The following is an 18,022-nucleotide window of genomic DNA, read 5'->3' as shown; positions in this document are numbered from 1 at the left end:
TATCATAACCATGTTCATTACATAAAATTTTATTTCCACACATTGTTGGAACAGTTTCTTGGTATTGTTGTAGTTGGGTTTGCCCCATTTTATTGTAGTGGGGTTAACCCACGATTAACCAGAGAATGGGACACATAAATACTCTCATCCCTACAATTTCACTGTGGAAAGTTTGCATTTCCAGTTTTTCAGAAATAGCTGAAACGCAGTCCCCATCCTCCCTACCTGCACTTTTCACTGCAGTTTATACATGGGGTTTGGACATAGTTCCATGTTTAGGCGTCTTAGATTTCAAATCAAATTTCCTTAGTTTTATTAGGGTTTACCAGTATCAAACTTCATTGACTTTCCACCCAATAAACTGAGACAGAAAGGTAGACAGATGTACTGTGGCACCATTAGTGAGAGTTTCTTTGTTTCTCTGAAACCCAACTCAAAATAGGATCGAGAAAGAGAGAATGATGGGGAAATTGCTGTAAAATGCAGCTCAACTATGAGTTATTTCCCTGAACAAATGATCTCTGTGGAACATTGAATTATAATGTATGGATGTTTCATCCAATTGCATTGTTACGGTTTGGGAAGCTGGCAGTTTTCCTCTCCTCGGGCAGGGTCCCTTTCACCTCCCAGGTGACGTGCGCCACCTGAGAAGCAGGCCCTTCAGTGTCGCACCGTCATGGCTGTGGGATTTCTTAGTTCATCACCACTCTCCCTTGCTGCTCTGTGGGTCTGAGGTTCTGACTGAAACCTGAGTCTCCACCGGGTATTTAGAACAGAACACACAGCAACTCAAGCCCTGGAGGTGACAGAAGCGCAAAGCAAGGAGCCTTGCAGGAAGAGACCCTCTAACAACTGTGCTTGGGTTTTGCATGATCCTGTAATTTTCCTGGTCCTCTTTTCCCATCTCATTTCCCCTAAGTCCAAGTCTGTCATTGCAAGCTGAAGGCCGATCTACTCTCTACCCACCATCCCCATGTGTCTGCTCAGTCCCAGGCCCGCCTCTTCCTCAAAAGCAGCACCTTTATTATTTCCACAGGCCTGTTTGGCTCAACCTCCAGCCTCCTCCAGCGGGTAGGGGACAGGAGGCTGTATTGCCTCCAGGACCTGGGGCGGGGTGGGCTGGGCTGAAAGGGAGGAGGGAGGTGGGACTGCAGCGGGAACCTCGGCCACCTTTCCCGCACGCTTACCATCAATTTTGTCTGTTCACTTCCAGTATTTCTATATTGCTTCCCTGCAATCTCCCTCCTTGGGCTCTTCCCGCAGATCAACACTTTCTGCATCTATCTTTTGGAGCAAATTGACATGCTGTTTTTTGGAGGTTCTGGTAAGTCTTGTTCATTCTGTTTGTCCTGTAAAAAAGTCTGAAGTTCAGATAAGGGCTAAATAGCCTCAGGCGTGGAATGAGATCTGGACAGTTAGGTGTTCTTTGTCCTGAGCCTTTAAAGGACTTCAGCTCTGGTCGGTCAGGTTGATGGTGGGCCCTTCTAGATTCATTCATCCAAATTGAAAGTGGTCCACCCAGCTTGACACAAGCGGAAAACAGGGAAGCGTAGAATTCCATGAGCTTTGCAGTAGGTTTAAGGCTCTTCTAACTATTCCTCGGAAAAGCCGTATGTGTGACTGTGTGTGAATGTGGGTGAGTGGAGGTGAGTGTGTGCGCCGTGTGTATTTGAGCGTGTACATGTCTGAATTAGTCTGGGAGCGTGTGCGTGTAACATTGTGAGTGTGCATGGTGTGCGGGCCTGTAGAGACAGGTGACCTGTGTCCTTTCATTTGGTGTGTACTTTAGATTCCAACCAGGGTGGATAAAGCTTCATCTATTGCTTACTTGGAGACTTTACCCAGATTGCTTACCTTTAAAGTTTACTCTTCTCTAAATGGAGACTAACATGCTGATCTCATAGGGTTGCTGTAAGGATTCCATGAAATCTGTACATAAAGCACAAGAGCGTAGAGGGCAGTTAATTACTGCTGCCACCTCCTTGTACACACACAGACACACAGACACACACTCACACACACAGGAGTGCTTTCTTGTTCTTTTTATCTATCTATCTATCATCCATCTCCCTCTGTCCTTATCTCTGTCTCCATCTCCATCCCCATCTCCGTCTCCATCCCCATCTCTATCTCCATCTCTATCTCCATCCCCATCTCCATCCCCATCTCCATCTCCATCCCCATCTCCATCCCCATCTCCATCTCCATCCCCATCTCCATCCCCATCTCCATCTCCATCCCCATCTCCATCTCTCTCCTTTCTTCTGTTGAAATCGCCATCCCTGAGCTTTCCTGGGCCAGCAGCTTCCAACTGTAAGCCACAAGGTCTCCCCACCTCCACGCTGACTGGTTCACACAGCCTTCCAAGAATGTTATCAAAAGTTCTTTCTATCTGTGGTCCTCCTGAGTTGTTAGTTAATGGTCAGTGTCTTTCTTGTACTAAGAGTCACCCAGGCCTTTTTGACTGCCCCGTAGATTGATTTTTTGCCCCTTTCACAGGCATTTTGCATTTGAAAGCTACAAACTTCATTTCTTCTTTTTTTAAAAAAATTTTTACTGGAGTATAGTTGATTTACATACAAACTTCATGTCTTACAACATTTACTGACCGTGAGACTTGCCAGTCTAGAAGGGAACTCTTGACGTTTGTGTTCCAGCTGTTTCGGGGATGCTGTCAGCTGTTTACAGCGTGGCCCGGAGTGTGTCCGTCGCAGCTGTGCTGCATGTGTTCTGCTTCAGCGCCGTGAAGGTAGGTATGAGGCCCAGGGCCTTCTTCTCACATCCACCGAAGTAACTGTATTTTAAGTAAACAAATGTCTCCTCCAATTTCAAGAGAAATGGGATCTGAGCACATTAGGAATAACAGGGCCTGGCGGATGAAGCCTCAGTGGTTTAGAAGATGCATTAAGATACCTGATTTGCGGGCTTCCCTGGTGGCACAGTGGTTGAGAGTCCGCCTGCTGACGCAGGGGACACGGGTTCGTGCCCCGGTCCGGGAAGATCCCACATGCCACGGAGCAGCTGGGTCCGTGAGCCATGGCCTCTGAGCCTGCGCGTCCGGAACCTGTGCTCCGCAATGGGAGAGGCCACGACAGTGAGAGGCCCGCATACAGCAAAAAAAAAAAAAAAAAAAGATACCCGATTTGCCACAGAGCACAAAGCCCACCTGGTCTGACCTCCTGTGTCTGCCTGGCTTGGTCAGTTACTGACACTGGGCGGGGCTTCTGCTTAACATGGTAAAGGGATACAGTTGCATCAAGCTTTATGGACAGAGAACAGGAATGGCTATGACAGTAAAAAACTTTAGAATCCAGGAAACAGATGGACCATAGATTTATCCAGATGGAGAAAGTTAAAACCCAGGCTGGCAGCAAGGGAAACCTACGATGATGAAAAAACAAGCGTTAACTTTAGGAAAACAGCAAGAGGTATCAGAAAAGCAAATGGTACATGCGTAGCTCAGCTGTGACTAACATTTTGTATCTATGGCGATCTGAATAAGAGTTATAACTGTAATGGCAGAATGGGGGAGGTGAATGTGTGTGTGTGTGTGTTTGCATGCGTGTGCCCCTCTAGGGGAGGTCTTTTTTTTTTTAACATCTTTATTGGAGTATAATTGCTTTACAATGTTGTGTTAGTTTCTGCTGTATAACAAAGTGAATCAGCCATATGTATACGTATATCCCCATATCCCCTCTCCCTTGCGTCTCCCTCCCACCCTCCCTATCCCACCCCTCTAGGTGGTCACAAAGCACCGAGCTGATCTCCCTGTGCCATGCAGCTGCTTCCCACTAGCTATCTGTCTTACATTTGGTAGTGTATATATGTCTGTGCTACTCTCTCACTTCATCCCAGCTTACCCTTCCCCCTCCCCGTGTCCTGAAGTCCATTCTCTGCGTCTGTGTCTTTATTCCTTTCCTGCCTCTTGGGGAGGTCTTTTTTTTTTTTTTTTAAGGTTTTTAAAATAACATTTATTTCTTAAAAGTTAACATGTGCATAATAGGAAACCAAAGAACACAAGAAGCAAAAACAAAGTCATCCATCATCACAAGTCTTGGGGAGGTCTTAATCTTGCCTTCCACATTAGAAAGTCAGCAAATAATATCTGAAGTTGAAAAAAAAATCAAGAAATAACAAAACAAGCATGTTATCTGGAAATATGGAAGTAAATAGATGATGAAACAGGTGAAAGTCCCTGCCTTTGGGAAGCAGGAGTTGGAGCAAGGAGATGGATGGTGTGGGCAGGGGACCACTGCTCTTCATCTAGGCATGTAGAACTGCAGAAGGGCCATGAAGTCTGAAAACAATAGCACATGTAACATGTTGAGGGGTATCTTCAATCAGTAAAAAAGTAATTAATTTATAGTATACATATTTCTTGACTTCATGGACGCCCTGACTTTAATGTGTTACACCACAAGTACCTCTTTGATAAAATAAAAATTAAATGTAAAATAGTAAATAATATATGTTCCAAAGGGTTTTAAATATATATTATATGACATTTATTAATTAACTTTTTAAAAGATTAGCTTAAAATCATATTAAACTCATCAATGTCAGTGGCAGAAAGGTAATTGTTTATTCCCCTTTGTGGAAGAGAAGAATTCAGTAATATTATCTTCTGATGTATCACAGTTGAATTTCTCTGGGGTAAACAATGGCATAATTCCCTCCCTCACTCCTTCCATCCTTTTCATTTGGATATTCTTTTTTTACATTAAAAAAAAAAGAGAGGAGAAGGATCTTTTTTCTAGTACACAATGGTAATGTTCATGCTTGTAGTGGCTCTGTTTGTTACCACATTTATACTGTCATGTAGAACAACAATTATATAATTAATCAGTGTTTCTGGGTTCTTTCTTTTGAAATACATTCCTTTATGCTGTCACAAGACCCCAGGTATTTCATTCAGGAAAACTCCTTAGGTATTTTCTGAAAACCTCTTTCCACCGCCCTTTGTTAAAGGGCACATGACTGCCTATAAAATTTTGGGGCACAAACTTTTCCCTTACAGGACCCTTTATAATTTGCTCTGTTGTGTTCCAGTCTCTTTTTGTTTATATATTTATTTTTTATTAATTGTTTGAAAGTCTGGTTCATTGAGATATAATTTGTACGCTTCAAAATTAAAGTTTTTAATATATATAATTTGGTAAGTTTTGATACATGTATATAGTCATGGAACCAATGCCACAGTCAAGTTATAGAATATTACCAACTCAAAGGTCCTATTGTATCCCTTTGTGGTCTGTCTCTTCTCCCTATGTCAACCTTTGACCACCACTCATATGATTTTTATGCTTAAAACTTTTAAAAATCAACTTTATACAATAAAATGCACTAGTTTTAAATGTACAATTAGATGAGTTTTGATGAATGTGTCACCATCACAGTCATGATGTAGAACAATTCTACCACCACCAAATTCTTCTTCATTCCCCTCCCCAGGCGCAGGTTCCTGCAGCCACTGATCTGCTCTCTGTCATTGTAGTTCATTTTTTCTAGAACTTCACATAAATGGAATTATGCAATATGTAGCTTTTGGAGTACTTCTTTCAATTAGTGCAATGCTTCTGAGATCCAACAATGTGTCAGTAGTTTTTTTTTTTTTTATTGCTGAGTAGCATTTCTGTGGTTATTTCCAGTTATTGAAAATTATGAATTATATATATATATATGCTTATAACTTTATAATAAACTGCCAAACTGTTGTCCCAAGTGTCAGTACAGGTTTCCATTCCCCCTATAATCTTTGAGATTTCCAAGTGTTCCAAATTCTTTCTAGCACTTAATGTTGTCAGTTTTAAAAAGTAGTAGCCATTCCAGCGTGTGCTAGTATCTAACTGTGGTTTTAATTTGTATTTCTCTAATAACGATTATTGTCGAGTATGTTTTCATATGCTTGCTTGCCATTTGTGAAAGATCATTGGTGAAAAATCTGTTAAGGTCTTTTACTCATTTTAAAATTGCATCGTATGCTCTTATTATTAAGATAGGAGTTTTTTACATATTCTGGATATAAGTTCTCGATCAAATATATATTGCTCATATATTTTTTTCCAGTTCGTGGCTTGTATTTCCATTTCATTAACATTATTTTTCAAAGAACAGAAGTTTTAAATTATAGTGAAGTTAAATTTATAAGTTATTTACTTTATGGTTTGTACTTTTTATGTTCTATCTAAAAATATTTACCTAACGCAAGGTTACAAATATTTTTTTCCTAAAAGTTTTGTAGTTGTAGCTCTTACATTTAGATCTATGATCCGTTTTGAGTTGATTCGTGTGTATGAGATGAGGTAAAGATTGAGATTCACTAGCCCAGTTGTTGAAAAGACTAACCTTTCCCCGTTGAATTACCTTGGAAACATTGTAAAGGATCAGTTACTGGCTACTGGTTTATGGTCCAGCATGTAAGGAGTTTGGGAGTTACTACACCATCCTAAGAATAAGTGAAAAGCTGAACAAACTGAAAAAAACAGAAAGCTCTTCTTAGATCCATCAGAGAGGAGAGGCAGCAGGGCAAATTCCTGCTTCCAAACCTGGAGAGACAGACAGGTAAATACAGAGGAACAGGGACCCAGGAGCAGAAACCTCTATGGGAACCAGTACCAGGGGTAGGAAAACCTGAACAGTGATTGACAAATTGCTGGAGGCTCAGTGTAGACAAGTCTGAGGGTTAATAACTCCAGGTGAACCCGGTCATCAGGGAGCCCCACACTTTTGTGAGTTTCACCCCCACTAGCTCAACCAGGTTGTCACCAATGAATATTGGAGGAAAACCCCTTCCTGCCTTCCGCAGGTAGAGGGGAGAGTAACCATTTTAAAATATACCAGAGCATTCTGTTCTTCTTAACTAAGCCTGCCTCAAGATTTTACTGGAGCCTAAACTACTGGGATTTTCTTCAGAGCCTAACTTACCTGGAGGAGGGGAAATACCAAACTCCAGTTTGGCTCCAGCCTTCCATATGAGGGAAGGGAAATACCCAACTCCAGCCTAGTCCTTTCAAGCCATTCTTTTCCACCTAAGGTGGGGGTGGGACTCAGAAGCACTTGTGAAGTTCACAGTCCAGAGACTCAGGGTCACCAAAAGACAGAGAACTAATCCCAGGACTGTAGAATACCTCCCCCCTCACACGTTACTACCGCATCACTAAAGGTCTGTTTACCATAGTTCCTTTTACCTGTTATGTCATGTCTGGTTACCAAGGAAAAAATTACAAGGCATACTAAAAAGCAAAAAACACAGTTTGAAGAGAAATAACAAGCATCAGAACCAGACCTAAATATGGCAGGATGTTGGAATTATCAGACTGGGAATTCAAAACAGCTATGATTAGCATGCTAAGGGCTCTAATGGATAAAGTGTTCAGCAGGCAAGAGCAGATGTGCAATGCAAGTAGAGAGGTGGAAATTCCAAGAAAGAATCAAGAAGAAATGCTGGCGATCAAAAACACTCTAACAGAAGTGAAGAGTGCCCTCGAAGGGCTTATAAGCAGGCTGTACATGGCTGAAGAAAGAATTTCTGAGCTTAAGGATAGGTCAATGGAAACTTCCAAAATGGAAAATCAGAGAGAAAAAAGACTGAAAAAACCCCCAGAATATCCAAGAACTGTGGGACAACTATAAGATGTATAACATGTGTAATGGGAATACCAGAGGAGAAGAAAGAATGGTACAGAATATGACTGAGAATTTCCCCAAATTAATATCAGACACCAAATCACATATCCAGGAATCTCAGAGAACACCAAGCATGATAAATGCCAAAAAACTACACCCATGCATATTATATTCCAGTTGCTAAAAATCAAAGATAAAGAAAAAAATCTTCAAAGATACCAGAGGATAAGAACACCTTGCCTATAGAGGAGAAAGGTAAGAATTGCATCTGACTTCTCCTCAGGAACTGCTATAGACTGAACTGTGTCTCCCCAAAATTCCTGTTGAAAACTCTAACCTCCAATGTGATGATACTTGGAGATGGGGCCTTTAGGAAATAGGTTTAGATGAGGTCATGAGGGTGGGGTCCTCATGATGGGATTAGTGCCCTTATAAGAAGAGAAGAGACACCAGAAGTCTCTCTGCCATGTGAAGACACAGAGGAAATGAAGCCATCTGCAAGCCAGGGAACCTTCACTAGCACCTGGCCATGCTGGCAAATTAATCTCTGACTTGCAGCCTTCAGAACTGTACGAAATAAATGTCTGTTGTTTAAGCTGCCCTGTCTATTTATTGTACTTTTTTATGGCAACCTGAACTGAGTAAGACAGAAACAATGCAAGCAAGACAAGAGTGGAGTAAAATAAAGTGTTGAAAGTAACACACACACACACACACACACATCTAGAATTCTGTACCTTGCAAAATTATCTTTCAAAAGTGAAAGATAAATGTAGACTTTCTTGGACAAATAAAAGTTGAGGAATTTTCTTGTGACTAGACCTGCCTGGGGAGAAAATATTTGCAAAAGACATATCTGATAAAGTACTGTTATCCAAAAAATATACAAAAAACTTTAAAAACTCAACAATAAGAACTTAACTAAAAGTGGACAAAAACCTGAATAGGCACCTCACCAATGAAGATGTGCAGATGGCAAATGGGCATATGAAAATATGCTCAACATCATATACCATTAGGGAACTGCAAATTAAAATGACAATAAGATACTAATACACACCTATTAGAATGGCCAAAGTTCAGAACCCTGACAACAACAAATGCTGACAGGCATGTGGAGCAACAGGAACTCTCACTTATTGCTGGTGGGATGCAAAATGATATAGCCATTTTGGAAAACAGTTTGGCAATTTCTTACAGAGTAAACATACTCTTACCATACAATCCAGCAGTTGTGCTCCTTGACCCTCTTTGAAAACTTAGGTTCACACAAAAACATGCACACAAATGTTTATAGCGGCTTTATCTAATAATTACCAAATACTTGAGAACAATCAAGATGTCCTATAGCAGTTGAACAGATAAATAAACTGTGGGGCATTCAGACAATGGAATACTATTCAACATGCCCCCCTCAGACACACATCCCCAAATAAGGTATCACACCATGAAAAGACTTGGAGGAATCTCAAATGCATATTTCTAAGTTAAAGAAGCTAACATAAAAAGGCTACATATTGTAAGATTCCAGCTATATGACATTCTAGAAAAGACAAAACTTTCTACATCTACTGAGAAGATCATACCGATCTTTTTTTAGTCTGTTGACAGGGCGAATCACATTGGTTCACTTTTAAGTGTTGAATCAGTGTTTCATTTGAAAGATGAACCCCAGTTGGTCATGATGTATTATCTTTTTTAAAGATTGCTCAATTTTATTTACTAATATTTTGTTGAGGAATACTGTGTCTATGATCATGAGGTTTCTAGTTCTCTAGGTTCCTTTTCTAGTAATGCTTTGTCTTATTTTGTTATAAGGTAATGGGCTCATAAAATGTGTTGGAAGGCATTTCCTTCTAAATTCTAAAAGAGTTTGTATAGAACCGGTATTATATATTTTATAAGTGTTTGATAGAATTCATAAGTGAAGCCATCTGGGCCTGGAATTTTCTTCAGGGGAAGGTTTTAAACTATGAATTCAATAAATATCAAGTTATTCAGATTATCTAATATTGAAATAGTTAGTTCCTTCATGGAATTTGTCTATTTTCTCTACATTTTCTAATTATTGGCATATATATTATACTTTCAAGGTCCATAGTGTTGGTAGTGATGTCTCCTCTTTTATTGCTAACATTGGTAGTTTGTACCCTCTCTTTTTTTTCCTGATCAGTTTGGCTAGGGGATTATTAATCTTTTTGAACTTTTTATATAACAAGATTTGAGTTTATTATCTTTATTTTTTATTTACATTGATTTCTGCTCTTTATTATTTCCTTCTTCTTGCTCACTTTCGTTATAATTAGTTCTTTTTGTCCTGATTTTTTTAAGAAGAAACATACATTATTTTATACTCTCATTAAACAATCAATTATCTTATAAAGGCATTAAAAATACAAGGAGAAAAGTACCTGTTTTATTTACCTTGCCATTAATGTACATTGCTTTGTGTAGATCCATCTTTCCATTTGGTATCATACTCCTGTTTGAAGAACCTTCTTTAACAAAACTTGTAGTGCAGGTCCACTGGTAGTGAATTCTTGCAGATTTTGTCTGAAAAACTCCTCATTTTTGCCTTCATTTTTGAAGGTATGTTCACTGGTATAGAATTCTGGGTTGACAGCTTTGTTTTTTCCCTTTCAATACTGTAGATATGTTGGCACATTTTCCTGGATTGTATAATTTCTGATCAAGATCTGCTGTTATTCTAATATTTGTTCCTCTGTCAGTAATGTTCTTTTTTCTCTGGCTACCTTCCAGATTTTCTCTTCATCTTTTGCTTTCAGCAATCTGAAAGTGATGTGACTAAGTGTATGGTGTTTATTTTTATTTTACTTAAGGTTCTCTGAGCTGTTTTTGAACTTTTTTTCAGTTGATATTTCCAAATCCTCAGCCATTATCTCTTCAAATGTGTTCTGCCTTGTCCTGTTTTTCTTTTCTACTTGGGCATTCAATTATATGCATATGTTAGACTGTTTTAATAGTGTTCCATGTCTTTCGGATACTATGTTCTTTTTTTCCCACTGTTTTTCCTTTGGATTTTCTTTTGAATAATTTTCATTGACCTTCTTTAAAGTAACTTATTCTTTCCTATGCTGTATCTAGTCTGATGAGAAAGTCAGCAAAGGAATTGAAAAAAAAATCTCTTATATCATGTGTTTTAATTTACTCCTAGCATTTCAATTTGACTCCTATATATAGTTTCTGTCTCTCTTTTGAAATTACCCATCTGTTTATGAATATTGTCCACCAACCCCTTGATCTTTTAACATTAATTATAGTTATTTTGAAGGTAAGATTTTGTAAGGTACCTGTTGTTTTCTTGTCAGAGTGTGACCGTACTCTTGTGAATTTTTACATTTGACATGTAACTGTCATTCATCAGTATTTAGTTTTGAGGAGAACAAGAATGAGACCAACTTTAATTTTCCCAGAATTCTTGTATAAATCTTTCTTATCATCTAAACTTAAAAAAAAAAAGCCATAGACGATGACTAGACTTGGATCTCTTTCTTTAAGTTTTCTGGAACACCATGAACACTTTTCATATTGAAGGCTCTTACAAATAGTTAAAGTTTCTCCCTCTTATTTTTTGATTAATGATATTATTGATTTTGTTTACATGGTCCGTTTTAAATTTTTTTATAATCTCTTTTTGTTGTGTATGTTTGCCGTTCACATCTCTCATTCCTGTTTTCATGGTCTACTTCTCTTTATATTGTTCCTTTGTGTTCTCGTATGGTATCTAGAGTTTCTTATTTCAACAAGAACAAGAAAAAGAACAAAAACAACAACAAATATTTGTTGGGAAATTATGATGTACCAGGAACTTTCCATTTCATAACAACCTACTGAAACTGAATAGTGAGTCACAGCTGCCCCAAACACACAGGTCTCATCATACCCTATCATCTCTTCTACCCGACCCGTGATTACATGTGTTTATATCACCTGTCTGCTCAGGTGGACATTTGATTTGTGACCCCTGTCTGGGAGTCAAGCAGAAATTGAGCTGACTTCTGTCAGAAAAATTTAAGACTCCCTGACCAAATCTTTCTAGAGGTACCTCAGGTTTAAAATACAGGAAGAGAAGAAAGTGAAACAAAGAATGTTTCAGTAACATATCACCAGTTCAGATATATCTTTCCCCTGGAAAAATATGTTATTCATGGACTTTTAGGTGGTTCTATCAGGAATCTTCATCCCAGGGATATGAATGAGATACCTGGGACAGTGCTTGTCTTTACTTCGTCCTCTTTGCTCCAATATCCCGACCCTTGAACTGACCAAATAAAACCTGTTGCCTCCAATACAGCCGGGGGGTCCAAAAGCTGCCATCCACAGATGTCTGAGTTCAGGCATTATGTTGTCTGCCAACCCCCTCGCCTGCCTTAACTCCTGCCCTTCCACCTCTGATTTAGTTGATGTCAGCAGGGACTTAGTGAGATCTTTTCCTGCTTACTTCCTCAATACACTTCTCTCTCTCTGAAATAGAGAGTGGGAATTTCAGTTGTGTATCAGATATCAACATCTTCTTTCAGACTAGTCTCATCTGTAAGATAAGATCCAGCATAAATTCCTCAAAGCCTATGGCTTATGCACAAGTACTTTCTCTAGTTCCCAGTATAGATTTATGCTTTTTTCTTTTTGAATATTTATTGGACATTTAATGGGAGGAGGAAAGCTAGTTCCCTGTGTTCTTTTTTTAAAAAATTTTTATTGGAGTATAGTTGATTTACAATATTGTGTTAGTTTCTGCTGTACAGCAAAGTGAATCAGTTATACATGTACATATATCCACTCTTTTTAAAATGCTTTTCCCATATAAGAATTCCCTGTGCTATACAGTAGGTCCTTATTTGTTATCTGTTATATATATAGTAAGTGTTCCCTGTGTTCTTCATGCCATTTTGACCAGGACCCAATACTTCGTCCTTCTTTGCAACCCTGAGCAGCAAATGGTATCTGATGGAAATATTCTTTTCTTTGGTTGATGGAAATGGGAACATGCAAGCTCTCTGTAACTGAAGCAGGAGCTGAACAGTTCATATTCACTGGTAGTCAACATATATTTCTTTGTTTAGAAAGGACTTTGCCAGGGACTTCCCTGGTGACACAGTGGTTAAGAATCCGCCTGCCAGTGCAGGGGACATAGGTTCGAGTCCTGCTCCGGGAAGATCCCACATGCCGTGGAGCAACTAAGCCCGTGCGCCACAACTACTGAGCCCACGTGCCGCAACTGCTGAAGCCTGCGCACCTAGAGCCCGTGCTCCACAACAAGAGAAGCCACCGCAATGAGAAGCCTGTGCACCACAACGAAGAGTAGCCCCCGCTCGCTGCAACTAGAGAAAGCCCGTGTGCAGCAATGAAGACCCAACGCAGCCAAAAATAAATGAATAAATTAATTTAAAAAAAGAAAAAAAGAAATGACCTTGCCAGGTACTATAGTGATATGAGAGGAGAAACAGTCAGTTCTTTCTCCTCAGGAGTTTAACATTCATCAAAGCTGATGTGCTGTGGATGATCAGAAAAGACAAAACCCATCAGAGGAGGTGGTTGTTTAGTGCAGCCTTCAAACGTTTTGCAGTTGGGCTGAGAACCTTGCCATAGACTATGCAGTCAAGCATGTGAAACAGTTTCATCAGAGTTAGGAATGAATGATCATGGCAGATGGAGGAGATGGTAAGGATATTAACCTACTGATGGTGAAGGAGAGGGATGACTGGATATGTCAGCAGGATATATCAAAGTTACGGACAGTCTTTCACGCAAGGCTAAAAGTGTATGTTTTTGGTCCATTGGGTATGATGTGCATCACAAGAATACTGGTTGCCTGAAAGGGACTATAGCAAAAAGAGGTCATCAGCTCTAAGGTTGTTGAATGCCATAGACGAGCTGATGGCCTCTGCTGTGATGGAAACAAGGTGTTAAGAAGTTCCCAGTTGACGTCCCAAGTCACTCCTGAGTGGTCAGACCAAAAACGTTACTTCCAGATTCTCCATCAGCTGTCTCACCGCTAAATCATAACTGTTTACTCTAAATCTTTGATTTATGATGAACCTTTGTCTCATGCTTCATGCTTTTGAGCAGGTAAGCCTCATTTGATAGTAAAAAATAATTCATTGATAATAGAATCATGGTTGAATCTATAGAAGACAGAATATTCTTCCATACTCAGATGCTTTCCACAAAAGAACAACTCATGGGACTTCTTAGATTAATTCCTAAAGGAGAAGGTGTATGCTCTGAAAAACCCATTTCGTATGACAAGTGTTTTTGTTTTTTGTTTTTTTTTGCCACGCTGCACGGCTTGCAGGATCTTAGTTCCCCCACCAGGGATCGAACCCGGGGCACCCCCTGCAGTGAAAGCGCCAAGTCCTAACCACTGGACCTCCAGGAAATTCCGTTGACAAGTGTTGAAGGCTCATTATCAAAAGTAATGTACGCTCCTGGGATTGTTAAATGACTTTATCTTGCAAAATTCTTGGAGGGTTTTGGAAGCTGTTGAAGAATCTGGTATTCAAGAAGACGTTTTTTTGGTTTTTACCAACTGTGGGACAGATGCTGTCATTCCCTCACCTCCCCAAGTCCGACTCTGTCTTCGTAGCAGACATTGCTAATTGATCACAGCATTTTTTCTCACTGAGGTCAGCAGGGCTCCGCGATGCCCAGACAGTAGTACAGGCAGCCAGTACCAACTGATCAGAGCTGGTCCAAGAGATAAGATCTATTTACTATCCTGGGCTGAGACTTTTATTTCTGTTTTCCTTTCTGTTTATGGCCTGCCATCGGCGTAAGTCACTGTTGGATCAAAGTTAATAGATTCCACTTTGAAAGCACGCTTCCAACTCTGTGATGGGACTGAACACTTCAGAGGCTCTGGGGTTTACTTTTGTGTTGAAACAGGCTTTTTACCAGGTGAAACTGGGGTACTTTGAAAGATTTATTTAACCTCAAAGAGGTACTGACTTCCTTGCCCAGCACAGAACAAGCATCAGTTGTGGTAAATAGTAGGATCCACTGTTAGAGAATCTTAATGTTCTATCTATATTTTGAAACACCTTTTAGTTAAAAATAGAGCACTTTGCATTTCTCCCTTCTCATTTGTAAGTCCTGAGTTTTCTAAAGGTCTGAGATAGACTCTCCACTTTAAAAAACAGCACCTATTAAATGCCGTGCATTAAATGAATGTGTTTAACAAATTGGCAAGGGCATCCTTAGGAAAAAAGAGAAGCTCACCCACCTTCAACTTAACATACTTATCCAGAGCTGGGATTCCACTTCTTGTTTAACGATGCTTTTGTTTATGACTTTTATGCTTACGCTTTTCGCTCCTAGAATTGACTTTTTTTCCCCTTTTATCTCTGCTGCGCCGTGATGGATTGATGGGCCCTTGTGAACAATTTCAGCATGTCAGCTGCCTTCCCAGAGATGTGTTTCTCTATCTGGGTCTTGATATGTATTTACATCCTTGATTTTTATTATTCTCACTTGATAGAAGCAGATTGAGGGACTGGCATTTAATTTTGCTCTCTGGAATATTAATTAGGGGAAGAAATTTTACTCCTCTTTTAATTTCTTATTCTTTTTGACTCATCCAAGATGGTAGCAAGTAACGTGTAAATGGACTCCCTCATTGACTTAACTACTTAACTACTACATCACTGTCAAGTGATGTACAGAAATAACCAGAATATTTGCTCCCTAGAGAAATGGCTCAGTAGTTAATTAGCTGGGCTTTCTATATGTCTGGATAAACCATGATTTCTATTGCTTATTATCCCTTATAAAGAGATTCTATTTTATTGATGGCAAGGGCATCCAGAGGTTGAGGTAAATTATTATAATTTAATGTTTCCCAAGCATCATTAACAACTGCTATGGGAGAGTTTTTCCCATATTCTTCTAGGTACTACAGGGTTGCAGCTAAAACAATGGCATTTCTCATGCATTCAGGTCTTAAAATCTAATATAAATATAAAACAAACTCATAGTTCTAGAATAGTTTTAGTTCTGAAATAGACCTTACATATCCCCTGTCCCAAAGCCTTCGTTTTATTACTTAAAATGAGGAAGTGGAGGTCCAGAGAGCGATTAAGTGAGTTAACGTCACACATCGCAGATCCCAGATCCTGTATCTTTTCAAAAATCTCACTTCTGTGCCATCCTCCCTAGCACATTTGAAGTATAAATATATTTTTCTAGGCAAAAGAACCGTTCACAGGCATATAAGATACCTTGCAGATCGATGGTACTTTAATTTTCAGAATAATTTCCCAAGTGTTTTCTCATTTGCCCTTTATTATAGCTCCATGTAATACATAAGGAAGATAATAGCATTTCTATATTCCAGTGGTGAACGTGAGCACAGAGTGCTGACGTTATTTGCCTAAGGGCACATGGCTAATTCACGTTTTTTTTTTTTTTTTCAATTGTGAAATGGATTAGTAATACCTACTTCATATGAATGTTGTCAGAAGTGAATGAAATTAAATTGATAATATATATAAAGTGTCTAACTCAAGGGTTTTCATTAAATGGTGTGGTGCGCAGGATTCTGAAATTGCCCCAAGACTCCAGCCCCTGTGTAATTTCTGCCCCTTGAGCGTGGGCAGGACCCATGAGTATGATAGGGTGTCCCTCTTGTAATTAGGTTACATCATCTGGCAAAGGTGGAAGGATTTTGAGGTGTAATTAAGGTCCCTAATCAGTTAGCTTTAAGTCAATCAAAAGAGAGATTATCTGGATGGGTCTGACCTAATCAGACAAGCCCTTTAAAAGAAGGACTAGAGGTCAGAGACAGAAGAAATAGCAGACACCATCCCCGTGGCCTTGAAGAAGTAAACAGCTGTGTTGCAAATAGCCTATGGAGAGGACCACACGTCATAAGGATGGCCTCTCAGATCTGGAGCAGATCCCAGCAAAGCCAGCAAGAAAATTCAGTCCTATAGCTGCAAGAAACTGAATTCTGCCAGCCAGAAGTGAGGTTGGAAGAGGATTCAAGGCTCAGGTAAGACTGCAGCCCTGGGCAACACCGTGAATCCAGCCTGGTGAGACCCCGAGCAGAGGAGGCGGTCACGCCCAGATGGCTGAGGCAGGACACTGTGAGATCATACTTTGTGTTGTTTAAGCCACTGTTTTTGGCGATTTGTTACACTGCCGTAGAAAACAAATACAAGTGGAAATTATTATTAGCATTCTTAGTTGATGGTGATGATGTTGATGAACATAATGGTGATGACGCTAATGGTGATACGCCTGAAAACGAAATCCAAGTTTTAATTCACTTTTATTACACTAGACTCCAGATTATATTTTATGGCTAGAACCATGTCACTTCTAGCTGCAAGGGGATGGGAATTACAAGTCTTTTAGCTGCCTGAACAGCTAGTAAGGCAGCGATGACTGGTGGGGAAGAAGGGCAGATGGATGTCAGAAGGGCGGTGAGTACTTTCTGTCACGTTCCCTTCCTAGAAAGTTAAACGCATGTCATTGATCTCCAAACCCAGTTAACGCTGGATTGTCAGGATCCTCAAGCTAGAGTTGGATGCCTTTGACAGTGGCAGTGGACACTGATTTGGGGGAAAACCAGGAAGAATGATACCTCAGTTGTTCAAAATGGAATTGCAATTGCTGAGTAAAGTAAGATCTGGAGTCAGGTTTGGGTAGGAAGCACAGAGTTTGAAAGAGTCAAATCCAAGAAATGTAGTGAAATCAATATTGGTAGGATTCAGTGGCTGTCCAATTTGGAGTGGGGAAGTTGGGTGGACAAGAGAATTCCAGGCCTGCAGTATGAGCAGTGGTGGTCCTGGTAGAGATGGAGGACTATGCTTGTCCTAGCCATGCCAGCAGAAGTTTATCTTCCTTCCAAAGTCCATGGGCAATATTGTCCTTTTGGTGTTCATGTCACTACTTATTTATCCTGAATATAATCAGTTCTGTGGGAAATAGATACTCCCATGATAACTAGTACAGTAAAGGCCTCTGTTTCCTCATATTTAAAATGAGCGATCCCTGCCTTTAAGGTTTGCTATAATCTGAATGTGACAGTGCATGTAAAGTGGCCAGTCAAGCCGTTGCTTGATACATTGGTACTATTACTGTTGTTGTTCTTTGTGTGTACTTTTCTTCACCCCCAGTTTCATCATGAACTTCTGAAGGTCATGACTATGGTTTATATATGCTTCTTTTCATATTCTGCTAAAAGTCCAGTGTTACATAATAGATGCTCTATAAACTTTGAATTGAGTAAATGCAGATAACTGAGAAGAAGGCTATGGGAAGAAAGTAAATGTCAGTATTTTCCAAAAAGTTCGTGTGTGTGTGTGTATGTGTGTGTGCGCGCGCCTGCACTTATTTATCTATATTTATCTATGTTGGATGGTGCCTATCAGGT

The 18,022-nt window shown here is 39.8% G+C and overlaps 1 protein-coding gene across 1 annotated transcript in view; it reads left to right on the top strand.

The window, feature by feature from the left end:
* The window catches only part of PCNX2 (pecanex 2), a 281,381-nt gene that overhangs the window by 93,575 nt on the left and 169,784 nt on the right, over positions 1-18,022 (top strand). The window contains exons 14-15 of the mRNA XM_081237716.1: positions 1,214-1,324; positions 2,658-2,749. Coding sequence (XP_081093842.1) covers positions 1,214-1,324; positions 2,658-2,749 — 203 coding nt within the window. The remainder of the gene's footprint in view (positions 1-1,213; positions 1,325-2,657; positions 2,750-18,022) is intronic.

This window comes from Mesoplodon bidens, assembly GCF_964165515.1.
Source record: "Mesoplodon bidens genome assembly, chromosome: 1".
NCBI classification, from domain to species: domain Eukaryota; kingdom Metazoa; phylum Chordata; class Mammalia; order Artiodactyla; family Ziphiidae; genus Mesoplodon; species Mesoplodon bidens.
The sequence above is the reverse complement of the archived record's forward strand: the minus strand, read 5'-3'. Positions and strand labels throughout refer to the sequence as shown.